Raw genomic sequence first — 13,928 nt, forward strand, 5'->3', positions numbered from 1 at the left:
AAAAAAGGGTGCTGCATCAACAACTTTATTTACGGTAAGCCTTAACAAGGCAAAGCTTCTACAGGGAACAACACCGCATAAGGCAATATTAAATGCTTAAAGTGCATGACCAAAATTTAAACATTGGAAACAACTTTCGAGTTTCAACAAAGTGACATTGTAGTGTGCCGTAAGATGTCAAATCCATCTGGGTAATTTTGTCCCCAGTTCAAAAAACTCTGAATTATGTTTTCTTTTCAACAATCAAAAGAAAAATGGCATTCAGTAAATCTCTTAAATATTAAAAGCTATGACAAAATATTTATAAACAAGGATCAACATATATATATTTATAAACTTTTAAACAGTAAAACAGAGCACTTATTTTGGGGGACATTTCGATCTAGAAGAGTCATTGCGTCTCCTTTTGGCAGAGTTTGTTCTTCAGCACTTGTATTTTGTTAGACAGTTTTTTGTCTTCCAGTCCCATGAGCAGCTTCTGGAAGAACTCAAATGTGTAGCGAAGTGGCTTTGGGTAACTCAGATTGAGGAAGTAAATTAGCCCAAACAAAAGTGCACACCCGCTCGCCACATCGAGAAGATCCGGCAAGACGGTGCATCTCTCGATAATGATGCCAACATCTTCAAGGGAGTCATCAGGCTGTGCTCCTTCATGGATTATTTTAGAAACACCCAAATCCGTTCCTCTCGAGTTCTTCAGCTTCCATCACGTTGAAATCCTGAAAAGGACAGAAATATTTTAAATCCCTTGTATTTTGGTCATCGCATCATCTGTCAATTCACTCCATTTTAGTTAAAATGGTCCACACTACCCTAATTACACATATCCCTGAATGAGACTGAGGAGAACAGACCAAAGAAAAATGTGGATTTAAGACTATCACCAAATAAAGACCAAGAAGAAGATACATGAAACATGGACAGAGGGCAGGAGTATGCATTAATAATATCATCAATATTCTGCTGACCAGGGTTATTTTCTTTCGCATAAAACAATGTAAGTGAATGGAAACTAAATCCTAGTATTTCCCATGCACTTTATTGTTGTAAGCTAATTTAAAGAAAACTGACTGCTGCCAGAACAGGAGAATGCCTGGGCTTGTTTAGAAAATACATTTTTCAACATACAAAACTCTGGGAATTATGACAGTCAAAATTTTACTGAGGGGTGGAATATCCCTTTAAAAATAAACTTACCATGTACTCTTTGATGAGATTTTCAGGGTTCTCATTCAGGTATATAATCACAGCTTTAAGGATGCATTCACGCTTCACTTCGATTCGGGAACTCTAAACAAAACAACACATGCAGCGCAATTACTTTTTTGAAGTTTTTAGAGACCCCCACAGAACTTAAATCAATTTTTATTGTTGTAGAAACAATTATGAATTGGTTAAAAGTAATTTTAAACATGCTTTTTGCAAGCAAGTAGTATTTTGTGTTAGAGAATGAGAAGCTTACCAATTCATTCCCATAAAGATTATAAGTCATGAGTCCAATTACACTGATTGCGATACATTGGGTCGCGGAAAATGCAGCTTTAGCGTGGTGTACCACCCGAAAGAAGGAAGAAAAGTGTTGTTGCATAGGAGTGTTGTTCAAAGGAGTCAAAAACATTTTGATAGATATTTCCAAAAATTAATGACAAAAACTACACACTGTCACGTTAATATGAGGTATGCGGGCTACCACCACATTTGCAGTATTTATACCAAGTTTGAGTGAAAAAAAAATCTATTGTGTCACTGAGTTGTGGCGAAATGTGAAATGTCCTCTGCCTTTGTCTTTTCTCAGTGTAGCTAATTATTCCTTTGGACAATTAATGAGTAACAAAAAAAAGAAAAGAAAAAAGCTACAATGCCAGCAGCGGCACTTATGGCCTCTAGGGGCATGAGTTACTTAGTTCTGCTTTGTGTCAGGACCAAATCCAGAATGTAAGCCAAAAGCGAGATGAGAAGTATAACACAGGAGAGAACAAGCATAAAATGACCCAAGAAAGTTAAAAATACATGTTAATAACCAGACCTGAGATCAACCTGCCACTAATCTATTAGTTACAGAACATTTTAACAAGACAGAATACCTGTGAAATTGCAGACAACGCTGCTGTGATCCGCCATGCTGTTTCCCCTCCTTTTTTTCGTAGAATCTTCATCAACTGGTCAGAGTACTGGTCAAGACTGCTCATGAATGTGGACAGCAGTGGAACTGTGGTGATTTGGGTGAACTCCGCATTGATCTACAAAGTTCAAAAATAAAATTTTTAAATAGTTCAGCTCAAAACAGGACTAAATCCAGACCAAACCTGATCTAATCCCAGACAAAAAGTTCTGGTGCTGTCCAGGTTTGATTTAAAGAAAAGAAAAAGAAAAAAAAAGGGGGGGGGGGGGGGGAATCGATTAATCAGATGGGAATGTGCAAAATCAATTACGATTACAAAAAAAAAAAAGAAAAAAAAAAGAAGATTTTTAAATTGACAGAAAAGTTATTCCAACATGCCACCCATAACCCATGCAGTACAAAAATCACAAAATGCACAAATTTTGCACTTTAGTTGTAAAAGGAAACTCTGACATGTATCATGCTAGCAACGTCCTGTTTTCCCAAAATCGTGTACAGTGACACACATGCAAAGGGGTAGCACAGAGATGGTCTAAACTTAAGAACAATCCTGTTTCTTTTAAAATGTATTAATAATACAAGTTAAATTTCAAATGCTCCAAAATTTCTATTACTCATTTCATAAATCTGTTCCTGTGAGCACGTTTACCATTATATACCGGAGCAGCCCAGTCTGTGAACGTGACCCACTTGCCCTCAAAAATAAAATCAAGTATACTGGGTGGTTAGTGCTCAGTTTGTGCTGGTAAAATCATCGTTTGTATCGCTAGGTGTCGAAGATATTACACTTTTATTTAATAGGTCATTCAGAGTTCACCCCTCACCCCCCCAAGCAACACGAAAATGGCCCAAAATAGGTCAAAACATGCCACAAAATGCTCGGGTGCGAGCGAGCGTTTCCTACGATGTCTACATCACCCGGACGCTCACTCGCGCCCGTAAGCACGGGGAGCGTGCTTGACGCCCGTGACGTCATAGCGAAAAAGTAAAACATTAATAAGTGGAAAACCGTAGCAGCACAAATGTTAATTTTAACGGCACAAACAAGCACTAACTAAGCAGAGCATTTTGTGGCATGTTTTGGCCTATTTTGGGCCGTTTTCGTTTTGCTTGGGGGGGGGGCTCTTCAACTCTCAATGACCTATTAAATAAAAGTGCAATATCTTTGACACCGTAGCAAACAAACGGAGCACTAACCACCCAGTATACTTGATTTTATTTTTGGGGGCAAGTGGGGGTCACCTTCAGAGGTCTCTTTGACACTCGATGCACGAAGATATGCAAACTACGCAGTTCGCGGTTCTCTTCAGTGAAACTGACGAGTATGGACTCGTCAACAATCACTGCACATGTATCCCAATTCTTGTTCGGGCTAACGTTCTCCTAACTTGATAGTGCAATAAAACAAATAAAATAAGTGTGCTATTCGGAGTTCGAATGAAATTTTAAACGCAGATGGGGCAATATTCAGATGTGCAGTAACGTCGAATATGCAAATGAATGTTTCCAATGCTAGCAAAATGCTACAACCTACAGAACACATACGGCCCACATATTTACCTGAAAAATATACACCATATATTATCACAAAGTACTAGTTAAATTATATTCTATTAAAAATAGGAAGAAATTACCTTAACTCCAACGGATGAATCGTGATTAATCCCTCTTTCCAGACACGTGGCCAAAACACACTGTGGCGTAGATGAAGAAGGTCAACGCGTATGCGCGAAGATTTTTTTTCATTCTCTGCGCATGCTCAGAAAGGATGTGGAAAGGGCTCTTTGGATTTAATTAAATGTGTTCAATAAATTGGAAATATCAATATTATTTAACATTAAATCGGTTTAGAATTAATTAAATCAAATGTAAAAATATTAATTACACCCATAAGATTAACAATTTTAAGTATATTGAACATAAAACTATGAATTAATTTTTAAAAAGCCCATGTTTTATTTCTTAGAGTGTAGTACATCTACCATCTTCCTTTTTTGTCCCTTAAACTTGATCAAACAGACATGTGACACATTCAGTCATTTATATCAGTGATACACCATGACACTATCTGTTGGAGTATGCCTGCCACGAGACCTCTGAAGGTTTCTACAGATGCCATTGCTTTTGTATACCGTTTTCTCAAGATGTTCTTAACAGATCCTTTTAGGTCCTGTAGGTTGCGCTTTGGTTCTCAAACACCTTGTTTGAGTGTTGCTGTTTTTTTGGTTTATTCCATTTTGGACACTAAACATTGCTGAGCAAGACAACCCTACAAAAATGTCACCTGCATCACTTGTGAAAAAAAAAGGCATGATGCTAATATTCAGGGGAACCATACTTTCTATTTCTGACCAAGTTGACTAATCTGAGTATAAAAGCCTCATAAAAGCCTGTTTGGGTTGTTTATCTCATTTTCCTTGCATTCTGTTTTTTAGTATGTCCCTTATCTCCCACACCTTGAAATGTGGCATTATTCTGTGAGCAGTCAGAATGTTTTGGCTTGTTGATATATAGTATAAGTGTCTATATTAATAATGAATGTGTGTTTCAGGTTAACCTGACTTTTAGGTTTGTGGTATTTGCTCTAGGTTACTGCTTTCATGTTGTAAAGCAGTTACACACAGTTTGTTTTAATATTGTTCCTGAAATATTTATGCTGTGCTTTTGCAGCCTGGCTTAGAGGAATAAGTGAAAACATCACGTTTTCAACATGTGTAGAAATGTTAGCAAAGAGTCTCCTTCTATGAACCTGGTTTGATTCAAAAGGTTTTAAAATAAAACACATAAATACACACCCTCTTTCTTACACACACACACACACACACACATACACACACACACACACACACACATAGTGTGACAGTATTTGTCAAGCTTTGACAGAAAATGTGATAAGATGTCAGTCGATCTGTCTGCACAACCCCCATCCTGTCACACACTCAGGATCAGAGGGGTCTCAGTGTTTATACTTTCAGATCAGGAGCGTGACAGGAGAGGTTTCCCCTGAGATGTGGAGACTGAAAGAAGAAAAGTGAAAGATAGAAAATGAAGAGCGCCAAAAGATGGACAGAATGTGGGTGTGTGGCCCCCTGTTGGTAGATTCAAAAATGTGAGGTCATTAGATTTGGCATAGAAATGATAAATTAATTTTTTTTCGCTGGCCAAAGATTCACATTTTTTTCAATAACTGTCAAGCTACCATTAGTGAAAGGAAACCCTTTCTGCAGATGTTGGATTGTTAAAAGCCTTTTAAAAACTTTTTACTGAGATGGTTTAGACCATGGAGGCGAATATCAATTTCACTAAGGCCCATACCGGGAAATGAGAATCACGTCAAGATCTGGGCATGTACAGTTTATTGATATTTTAAATGTATTAAATGCATGTTCCAGATCGGTTTCTCTCATCCAGTTTGCTCAAGATAAAGCCCTAAACAACTCCACAAAGAGTACAAACCTAATTCCACTGTGTAAAATGTACATAAAGACAGTGTGATGATTTGCAGATCTCATAAACTCATCCTTTATTCACAGACAAAAATAGAAATTTGGTTTTCAACATAAGGTAGGTACAAAAAAGATACCAGTTGTTTCTTTGCGCCTGGCAAAGGTCGCTTGGACCTTAAAGTTATCATTTAATAAAAAAATAATGGTAAGAGAGACAGTGTGTGGAAGTTATATATATGTATATATGTATGTATTTATAAAGATTTTTCTTTTTAATGGAATTAGTGGCTGTTGTCTAGAAAGGCACAAGAAAGGCATACATAGGTTTTAGATCGGTATGTGGGCCCATCCAGATAATGTCTTCTTTAGTGAAGTACTTGTATACTTCATTAAGACAGTGCTAAACTGCATACTGGAGATATTACAACAGTATGGCTTTGTAATAGAAATATCCAAGCGATGATCTGGCCAGATCTTCCTTGAACTAAAAACAACTGGCTCACTATAAAGCAAAAAAAAAAAAAATCTCACATTGAGCACTTAGAGATTTGCAAATCCTCATATATAGGCTACAGGTAACACATAACAAGCTTTTCATAAGCATGAAAATGGCAGGTACTGGCAGAATGGGCCATTTGATGAAATAAAATACATCCCAATGTCAAAGCAAAATAATGAGTCTTTCATTTTATTCTTGTACATATTTCAATATCAGATCTTTGCATGCTTGTTAAAATTCAGAGGGAAAACTTATTGGTCATGTGGATTACCTTTACCTAAACATCTTAGTCTTCTGGCACGTGGCAAACTTTGTTTGTTTCTCAGAGGATCTCTGTCTAAATCTCTATAAACTTTACAGCTTCATCACCTTTAGCAGTTGTGTGTCTCTTTTCAGCTCAGCAACTTTATGCCTTTGCTCTTTGTCCATCTCTCCATACCTCTGCTGATGTGTAGATTCAAAATGCTGAGTCAAATCACATTCTTGAAAACAGAAATCATCTTTTGACAATCAGACATAAGAGCCTTCCTTTCCACCCACTGAAGAAACACTCAGTTTTCCACTTGTCTTGAAGTTGTCTGATTTCAGCATCAACCTTCCTCTTTTGTGTCATTTTGTGTTAGTGAGGTCTTTAACTTGAAGCGGCAGTGCATTTGTGTCTGTGTGGTGTGTGCATGGATTCTGTTTCACTGTGCAGACCACAGCTATAAATAGGTGATCTTAAATTTATCGGGAATTTAAAGTGATTTCTGGCCTTGAGTGTGACTTAGAAAGAACCACCTTGCTACAAATTTATGTTTTTTTTAAAAAATTTATATTCCTTGTTAGACTTTTTTGTGTTTTTACATTGTAAAAAGGGTAAAAGCAAACCTGCAAATTTATTGATGTTGACCTTGTTTTAAGATTGCAATCCAGATATTCAGCATTTATGTGTTACTTAATTTCTTTGATCATTTCTTGGTGCTTTATAAGTTTATCATTTCTTTTCTTTGTTGTTTTTGAGCGAGACCTTCACAATCCCCCTGCTAGTTTTCTTTTTCAAAAGGGAATTGAAATTATTTTGATTATGTCTTATCTGTCGAGTACTATAGAGGTACTATTATGATGCATAGAGTGTGTCTGTTTGATTTTTTTTTTTTATATTAAATTGTCCTCCAAATTGTGTTCATTCTCTAATGAGTATTTTAAGGCCTTTTGACATATTTTTATTGAAAATTCTGGTAGTATTGGATTCTAGGACAAGAACTGAAGAGTCATTTTCCCCCTCTTTAGTCTCCTACTATCCTTTGAGATTGCGGCTTTAATGTGACATATATGTGTGCAAGAAGAGTTGTTTCTTTGATGGTATGAAATTTGTAGAAAATAGCATTTCACTTTGAGAGAGCAACTAAAATATTATTACTAATCTGATCAGTGCTGTGGAATTGCACATAATACTGAATTTATTAAGACGACATAATTATGGAGGAACCGTTGACTTTCCATCAAATTTGTATTTTAATTTTCATGTCGTCTAATATCACAGATGTTCTGTTCATAACTATAACAGACAGAACCTCAAACTTTTGACAAGAGGTGGAGAGTGCTCACTAGTGGTCCTGGGATCCTTCAGGATTGCATCTTTGCAGATGATGTGATCTTCTTCTGTGTCATCTGGAAAAAGAGGGAACGCCTTATTTCCTGTATTAGGTGGATGACTTCAACGTTCAGTCTCACAGAAGGATGAGTGGAGTGGTAGATTCACTTCCTAATCTCAACTTTCATCATGAGCTGTGGTATATATGAAGTGGTTTCATTCATTATTGTGCTATTGCTTCTCCACATTCAAAGCAGCCGGTTAAGACGATTCTGGCATCAGACTTGCACGGCTGTTCAACCAGGAGGAGACCCTGGGGCACAACCAGGAGAGATTATGTCGTCCAGCCCAAAGAATTGGTGTGAGATGGGGAGATGTAGAAGGTTATTAAAAATGATGGCTCATCACAGAACTATTTCAAGTTTTTATTTAACTATGGTTAAACCTGTGAGGTTTAGAGTGAGAATGGTTTTAAGGAAAAACTATTTTAACAGAATAAAAACTGTAGAAGCTGGTGTTCACACACAGCAGAAAGAGCTGCTGAAAGGAGATGAAACATTAATAGGCTATAAAATGGGGAAGCTTCTTACTAAAATACGGAATCAGTTCTTTCACAGATTGTATGGGAATGCTTCACTGTCAAAGCATTTAAATGGTAAAAAAAAGGATAAAACCCCAGAGCCTTCAGGCCGAGCCAAGCTTTCACCTCGGTCTCGACACTAACACAAAGACAAGAAAACCCCCTCAGTACAGGCACCTACAATGATCTCGCACACAAAGAGGAATGATATGATTTCCTGACTGTTTCTCAGCAGTCGGTCCGATATAAAAACATACTGACATCCAACACAGCTGTTAGCAAGCTGCACAAATCTGCAGAGTTTCTTTCTGCAGCTCAGATTTCTGCTGAGCTTAGACCTCACATCATTAAACATACAGCAACAGAAACCCAAACATCAGCAGGGAGACAAACACACACGCACTCATTTACCCAGCAAGCAACACTTTTAATGTGCCTTTCAAGTTAGACCCTGAACTGAAGCCTTTAAGTCTATTAACTCCGTGTGCAGGTGTATATTGTATGTTGTTGTATATTTCAGGTGATCTTAATGTAACCGCGCTGTCACACATACATGTTACTAACAAGAACCTCACTGCCTTCAATGTAGAAAAGACAAAAACAATCTGCATTTTTTTCTTTGCACATATATTGTCATGTATAGCAAACCAAAAAGCATTGAACTTCCTGCTATAGGAACTGTACAAATCCTCCCTGCAGTGCAACAGAGGGCCCTGCAAGATAATCTTTAATGAATACAACTTAATGGAGCTAAATGACTAAAATAGTCCTTCACATCTGTTTCTAGAGAAAATCAACATTTTACTTAGTTTTTGCAAGGTTGATTATCGGTCCAGGCTGAAATAAAACAACACTTATTGAGTCTGTTTTGCTTACTTGAAAGCCAATATTGCCAAAAAAAAAAAACTAGGATTCTGTTTAGCAGATTGTTCTGTTAAGGATTTATGACACCTATGATGGTGCCCATTTCCAAACAATAACTACATGTTAGAAGTTTAGTTAAACCACAGCAGAAACCCCCGTGTGTGTAAAAGAAATGGTGTTTGAAGGTGATATTATCAAATGTCTATCAAAAAACTTCATTAAAATTGAAAAAAGCTTCCATGAAACATACACTTTTGGGCTATAGCCAAGGCGGGGCCCATTTATTTAGGGCTATTCTCCTTATTGCAGCATTTGGAAGTCATTATGAATTACAACTCATTTGTCCCTGTGAAAATATACTTTGGCAAACATATATAAAATGTAGAAAATCATAAAACTCAGCTTTTTAAAAATTAATTAATGAATTATTTTTTACCAAGTCCCTTCAAAATCAAAGTCTGGACTTAAGTACACCTTTACAGGAATTCACATACACAAATGTTTGGCAATGCTAAATACCTGCTAACAGCAGTCCATGAGTATATAGATGGGGTACAACCTATTCCCAAGATTTTCATATTTTTAACCCTTATGAGTTGGATGAGTTGACCCTTTCATTTTAAATCGAAAGCACCGTTATTTTGAAGGATGGTTAAAACTCCCTTAACATAAACACGGACTCTCTGTAAGAGTCGTAAATATTCTAACAGAGTCTATCCAACTGGTTAGCCTGAACCTGCTTTTGTTTGGAACAAAATAAAAAATGACACATTTTGCAGATTGGAAGAAATGTTGATGTATGGCTTCATCTAGCTTGCAGTTACATTTGTTCCAGAACATATTTGTCAAAGTAAATTCACGGGATAGAAATGTTTGCAGCAGGAAATTAGAGGATTTCATGTCAACCCAAAGCATGTCATCTGACATTATCTACGCTGCAGGAACCTTGGATGCCATGATGATTGACAGCCTCGTTTAATATGCTGAGTGTGAAGTGCTTCATGGACTTTTATTTTTAGTGTGTAAACACTCACCGCAGTGTGAACGTCACTCCACTTCCAGGGTTGGATGGACCGTGACGACAGTTGTCCTCGTAAACTGTCTTTTTACCACCAGAGAATGATGAATTTACATAAATCCTTTATGCAAGAAGGCCAGGCAACAAGCACTCATTTATTGTGTGTGTGTGTGTGTAAATAAGGTCAAATCTCAACATTTTACTTTATTCTCATTAAATCCAAATGGGTCAATGCGTGCAAACAGTGAGCAGCATGAAATCGATATCCAAACAAACATTTAGGGTATACACACATGTAAATTCATGCATACATACAACTGCACACATACACAACAACAGTTAGAAGGGGACTCAGAAATATGATCAATAATATTGATCTACCCTGGCCTTGCGATGCTGAAGGCTGATGCAGTGAGGTAATCAGGGTTATAGCTGCCCACTGAACGGGAAGAAAAGTGGAGAGAATGATGGAAGGGATAAAAAATATTAGGCGATGAAGCAAAGAATAAAAGAGGGGAAGGAAGACTGGTAAGGACTTGATAAGGAGAAGAGCCAGAAATGATATGTGCAATGGGAGGAAAGTATAACGAGCTGGAAAACATATGACACGTTTGGCAAAATGTTCTAGAAGCTTGACACTTACAAAGATATCACACCAAAGTGCCATATTTTGGCGAGTGATCATTACCATCCTCAGCCTGAGAACCCCAGGGCCTTTTATTGCTCTTAATGTTCTCATTGTTGTTCTTTCTGACTTTATACCTTGTAGTCAGCCATTTGAACTGTAGCCCTTTAGTTATCAGGTGTTCCACCCCATGTCCCAAACATTGTTCTCAAGGCTTTTTAATTCTAACTCTCAACTTTGTAGCTAGCATCAGCATTTTTAGTTCTTGCTATGTTTGTTGTTGTAAATCTCGTTCAAGGATTTCAAGTCGTGCCTGCTCTCTGTTTCTTCCTCCTTGCTCTCTACTAGTGCTTCTTTCATTATCGTAGTTTTCTTCTTTGATTTAACAGTGATTGTAGAGAAAAATATGAAACATCTAAAGAAAGAAGGAGATTACTTTTTTTTTGTTTATATAACTCAAACATAGCTGGAAATGGAAAAGGCTTTGTGTGTCACCATAGGCATAACTCCACAAGAGTGCCCTGGTTCATAGGCTTTAATATAACAGTCATGGGCCGTTACCACTGGAACTCTAGACAGAGACTGTCCTCCCCCAGAGAACAGACGGATGGGTCCTTTGTGCAAGCTGTCATAACAATCTATAGTTAATTTTTTAGGTTAAGTGAGCTATTGCAGCTATGTGAATAGTTGAAGATAAGACGTGCCCTTGTTTCCTACTAGAACTGGAAAAGAGCAAGTTGTATTTTAAGGCAAAGTATAAAATGTTGCTAATGCGAGTCAAGTAGCTGGACTACCCATACAAAATAAAATTGCACTGAAAACATCTGTAAACAGTGAAAGACTTCAATCCTCCCTAACTTTACCTCCCAATGCAGACCTAACATTGCATTATGTGGCATTTACCTTCAAATATAGTATCTCTATCTCTCTTAGTCTAGGCTTTTTATTCGTTCTTGCCCGAAGCCTTGTCTTCCCCGTAGACTACTCACTACTCTTAGTTGCCTTGGTTGTTCATAACATCATAGTTGTTCTAGCCCTAGCTGTTGTTGTATGCTCTCTCTATAGCTCTTACTGTTTTTGTTGGTTCTTCCAGCCCTTTACTATGTCTAGAAGAAGACATGTTGCTTTTTATGTCTCATGGTCATGTTTTCCTTACTTTAACCTCTTAAGCCCCAAGCCTAACTGATCTCCTGCCTTTTGCCCCCGTATCAGGGGGCGTTGGGGCTTAAGAGGTTAACTTATCATTGAGAGTTCTGTCTTGGAAAATGTCAAGGTCCTAACACAATTTCAGCTGTGGGCTGCACCATTGTTCTACCTCTACGCTTAAGAGTTGTACATAAAGAGTTTTAAGTTTAGCTTGGTTCTGGCTTGCTATTGTTCTACTTCTTTATCTTTAGAACGTATCTGCTGTAGCTCCAGGTCTTTTGTATTTTAAATCTAGGCCTTCTTATCCTATAAGTTGCTGTTCTATTTGTGTTTTCATTGTTCTGTCTTTTTCTTTTTTTCTTCTTGGATTGTTATCTAAAGGCTGTACCTGTTCTTGCTTTAATCACTGTACTTCTAGCCAACAAGTAATTCTAGATTGATTTTTTTCCATTCACTGTCAGTTATTATTGTTTTTTTCGTTCTTGGACGTGTAGCATTGAAGCTGGCTAAACCCTCTAGCTGTTTATTTGCTTTAAGACCTGTTCATGTTTTACTCTTACAGTAATTGTTGCCCTTAGTTATTCTACAGGGTGGGCCATTTATATGGATACACCACAATAACATGGGAATGTTTGGTGATATTAAAGTCCTGTTTGTGGCACATTAGTATATGTGAGGGGGCAAACTTCTCAAGATGGGTGGTGACCATGGTGGCCATTTAGAAGTCGGCCATCTTGGATACAACTTTTGTTTTTTCAATAGGAAGAGGGCCATGTGACACATCAAACTTATTGGTAATGTCACAAGAAAAACAATGGTGTGCTTGGTTTCAACGTAACTTTATTCTTTCATGAGTTATTTACAAGTTTCTGACCACTTATAAAATGTGTTCAATGTGCTGCCCATTGTGTTGGATTGTCAATGCAACCCTCTTCTCCCACTCTTCACACACTGATAGCAACACCGCAGGAGAAATGCCAGCACAGGCATCCAGTATCCGTAGTTTCAGGTGCTGCACATCTCGTATCTTCACACCATAGACAATTGCTTTCAGATGACCCCAAAGATGAAAGTCTAAGGGGGTCAGATCGGGAGACCTTGGGGGCCATTCAACTGGCCCACGATGACCAATCCACTTTCCAGGAAACTGTTCATCTAGGAATGCTCGGACCTGGCACCCATAATGTGGTTGTGCACCATCTTGCTGGAAAAACTCAGGGAACGTGCCAGCTTCAGTGCACAAAGAGGGAAACACATCATCATGTAGCAATTTCAAATATCCAGTGGCCTTGAGGTTTCCATTGATGAAGAATGGACCCACTATCGTTGTACCCCATATACCACACCAAACCATCACTTTTGTTGTTCCAACAGTCTTGGAGGGATCCATCCAATGTGGGTTAGTGTCAGACCAATAGCGGTGGTTTTGTTTGTTAACTTCACCATTCACATAAAAGTTTGCCTCATCACTGAACAAAATCTTCTGCGTGAACTGAGGGTCCTGTTCCAATTTTTTTTTTGCCCATTCTGCAAATTCTGTGTGCCGATCTGGGTTATCCTCGTTGAGATGCTGCAGTAGCTGGAGTTTGTAAGGGTGCCATTTGTGAGTAGCTAATATCCGCCGAAGGGATGTTCGACTAATGCCACTTTCCAGTGACATGCGGCGAGTGCTACGCTGTGGGCTCTTGCTGAATGAAGCTAGGACAGCCACTGATGTTTCTTCATTAGTGACAGTTTTCTTGCGTCCACATTTTGGCAAATCCAACACTGAACCAGTTTCACGAAACTTAGCAAGCAGTTTGCTAACTGTAGCATGGGAGATGGGTGGTCTCGTAGGGTGTCTTGCATTGAAATCTGCTGCAATGACCCGGTTACTGCGTTCACCAGATATCAACACAATTTCGATCCGCTCCTCACGTGTTAACCTCTTCGACATGTCAATGGCTGTGAACAAAGAGAAACTTGTAAATAACTCATGAAAGAATAAAGTTACGTTGAAACCAAGCACACCATTGTTTTTCTTGTGACATTACCAATAAGTTTGATGTGTCA

The 13,928-nt window shown here is 38.0% G+C and overlaps 2 protein-coding genes across 3 annotated transcripts in view; one reads left to right on the forward strand and one right to left on the reverse strand.

Moving 5' to 3' along the window:
• Positions 1-13,928, forward strand: part of dcc (DCC netrin 1 receptor) — a 346,228-nt gene that overhangs the window by 80,331 nt on the left and 251,969 nt on the right. The window lies entirely within an intron of this gene.
• Positions 18-2,273, reverse strand: LOC148102067 (uncharacterized). The gene is made up of 3 exons (XM_087844425.1): positions 2,085-2,273; positions 1,198-1,290; positions 18-700 (listed from the first exon to the last, which is right to left on the reverse strand). The coding sequence occupies exons 1-3, from the start codon at positions 2,187-2,189 to the stop codon at positions 392-394; spliced, it is 507 nt and encodes a 168-aa protein (XP_087700551.1). The 5' UTR covers positions 2,190-2,273; the 3' UTR covers positions 18-391.

Source organism: Neolamprologus brichardi, chromosome 7, assembly GCF_056152115.1.
Source record: "Neolamprologus brichardi isolate AB-2024 chromosome 7, ASM5615211v1, whole genome shotgun sequence".
Lineage (NCBI taxonomy): Eukaryota > Metazoa > Chordata > Actinopteri > Cichliformes > Cichlidae > Neolamprologus > Neolamprologus brichardi.

Coding starts and splice junctions, on each gene's coding strand:
- LOC148102067 (XM_087844425.1), bottom strand. CDS start 2,189: ATGAGCAGTCTTGACCAGTACTCTGACCAGTTGATGAAGATTCTACGA. Junction 1,291..2,084: donor CGTTGTCTGCAATTTCACAG/GTATTCTGTCTT, acceptor TGTTTTGTTTAG/AGTTCCCGAATCGAAGTGAA. Junction 701..1,197: donor ATCTCATCAAAGAGTACATG/GTAAGTTTATTT, acceptor ACGTGATGGAAG/CTGAAGAACTCGAGAGGAAC.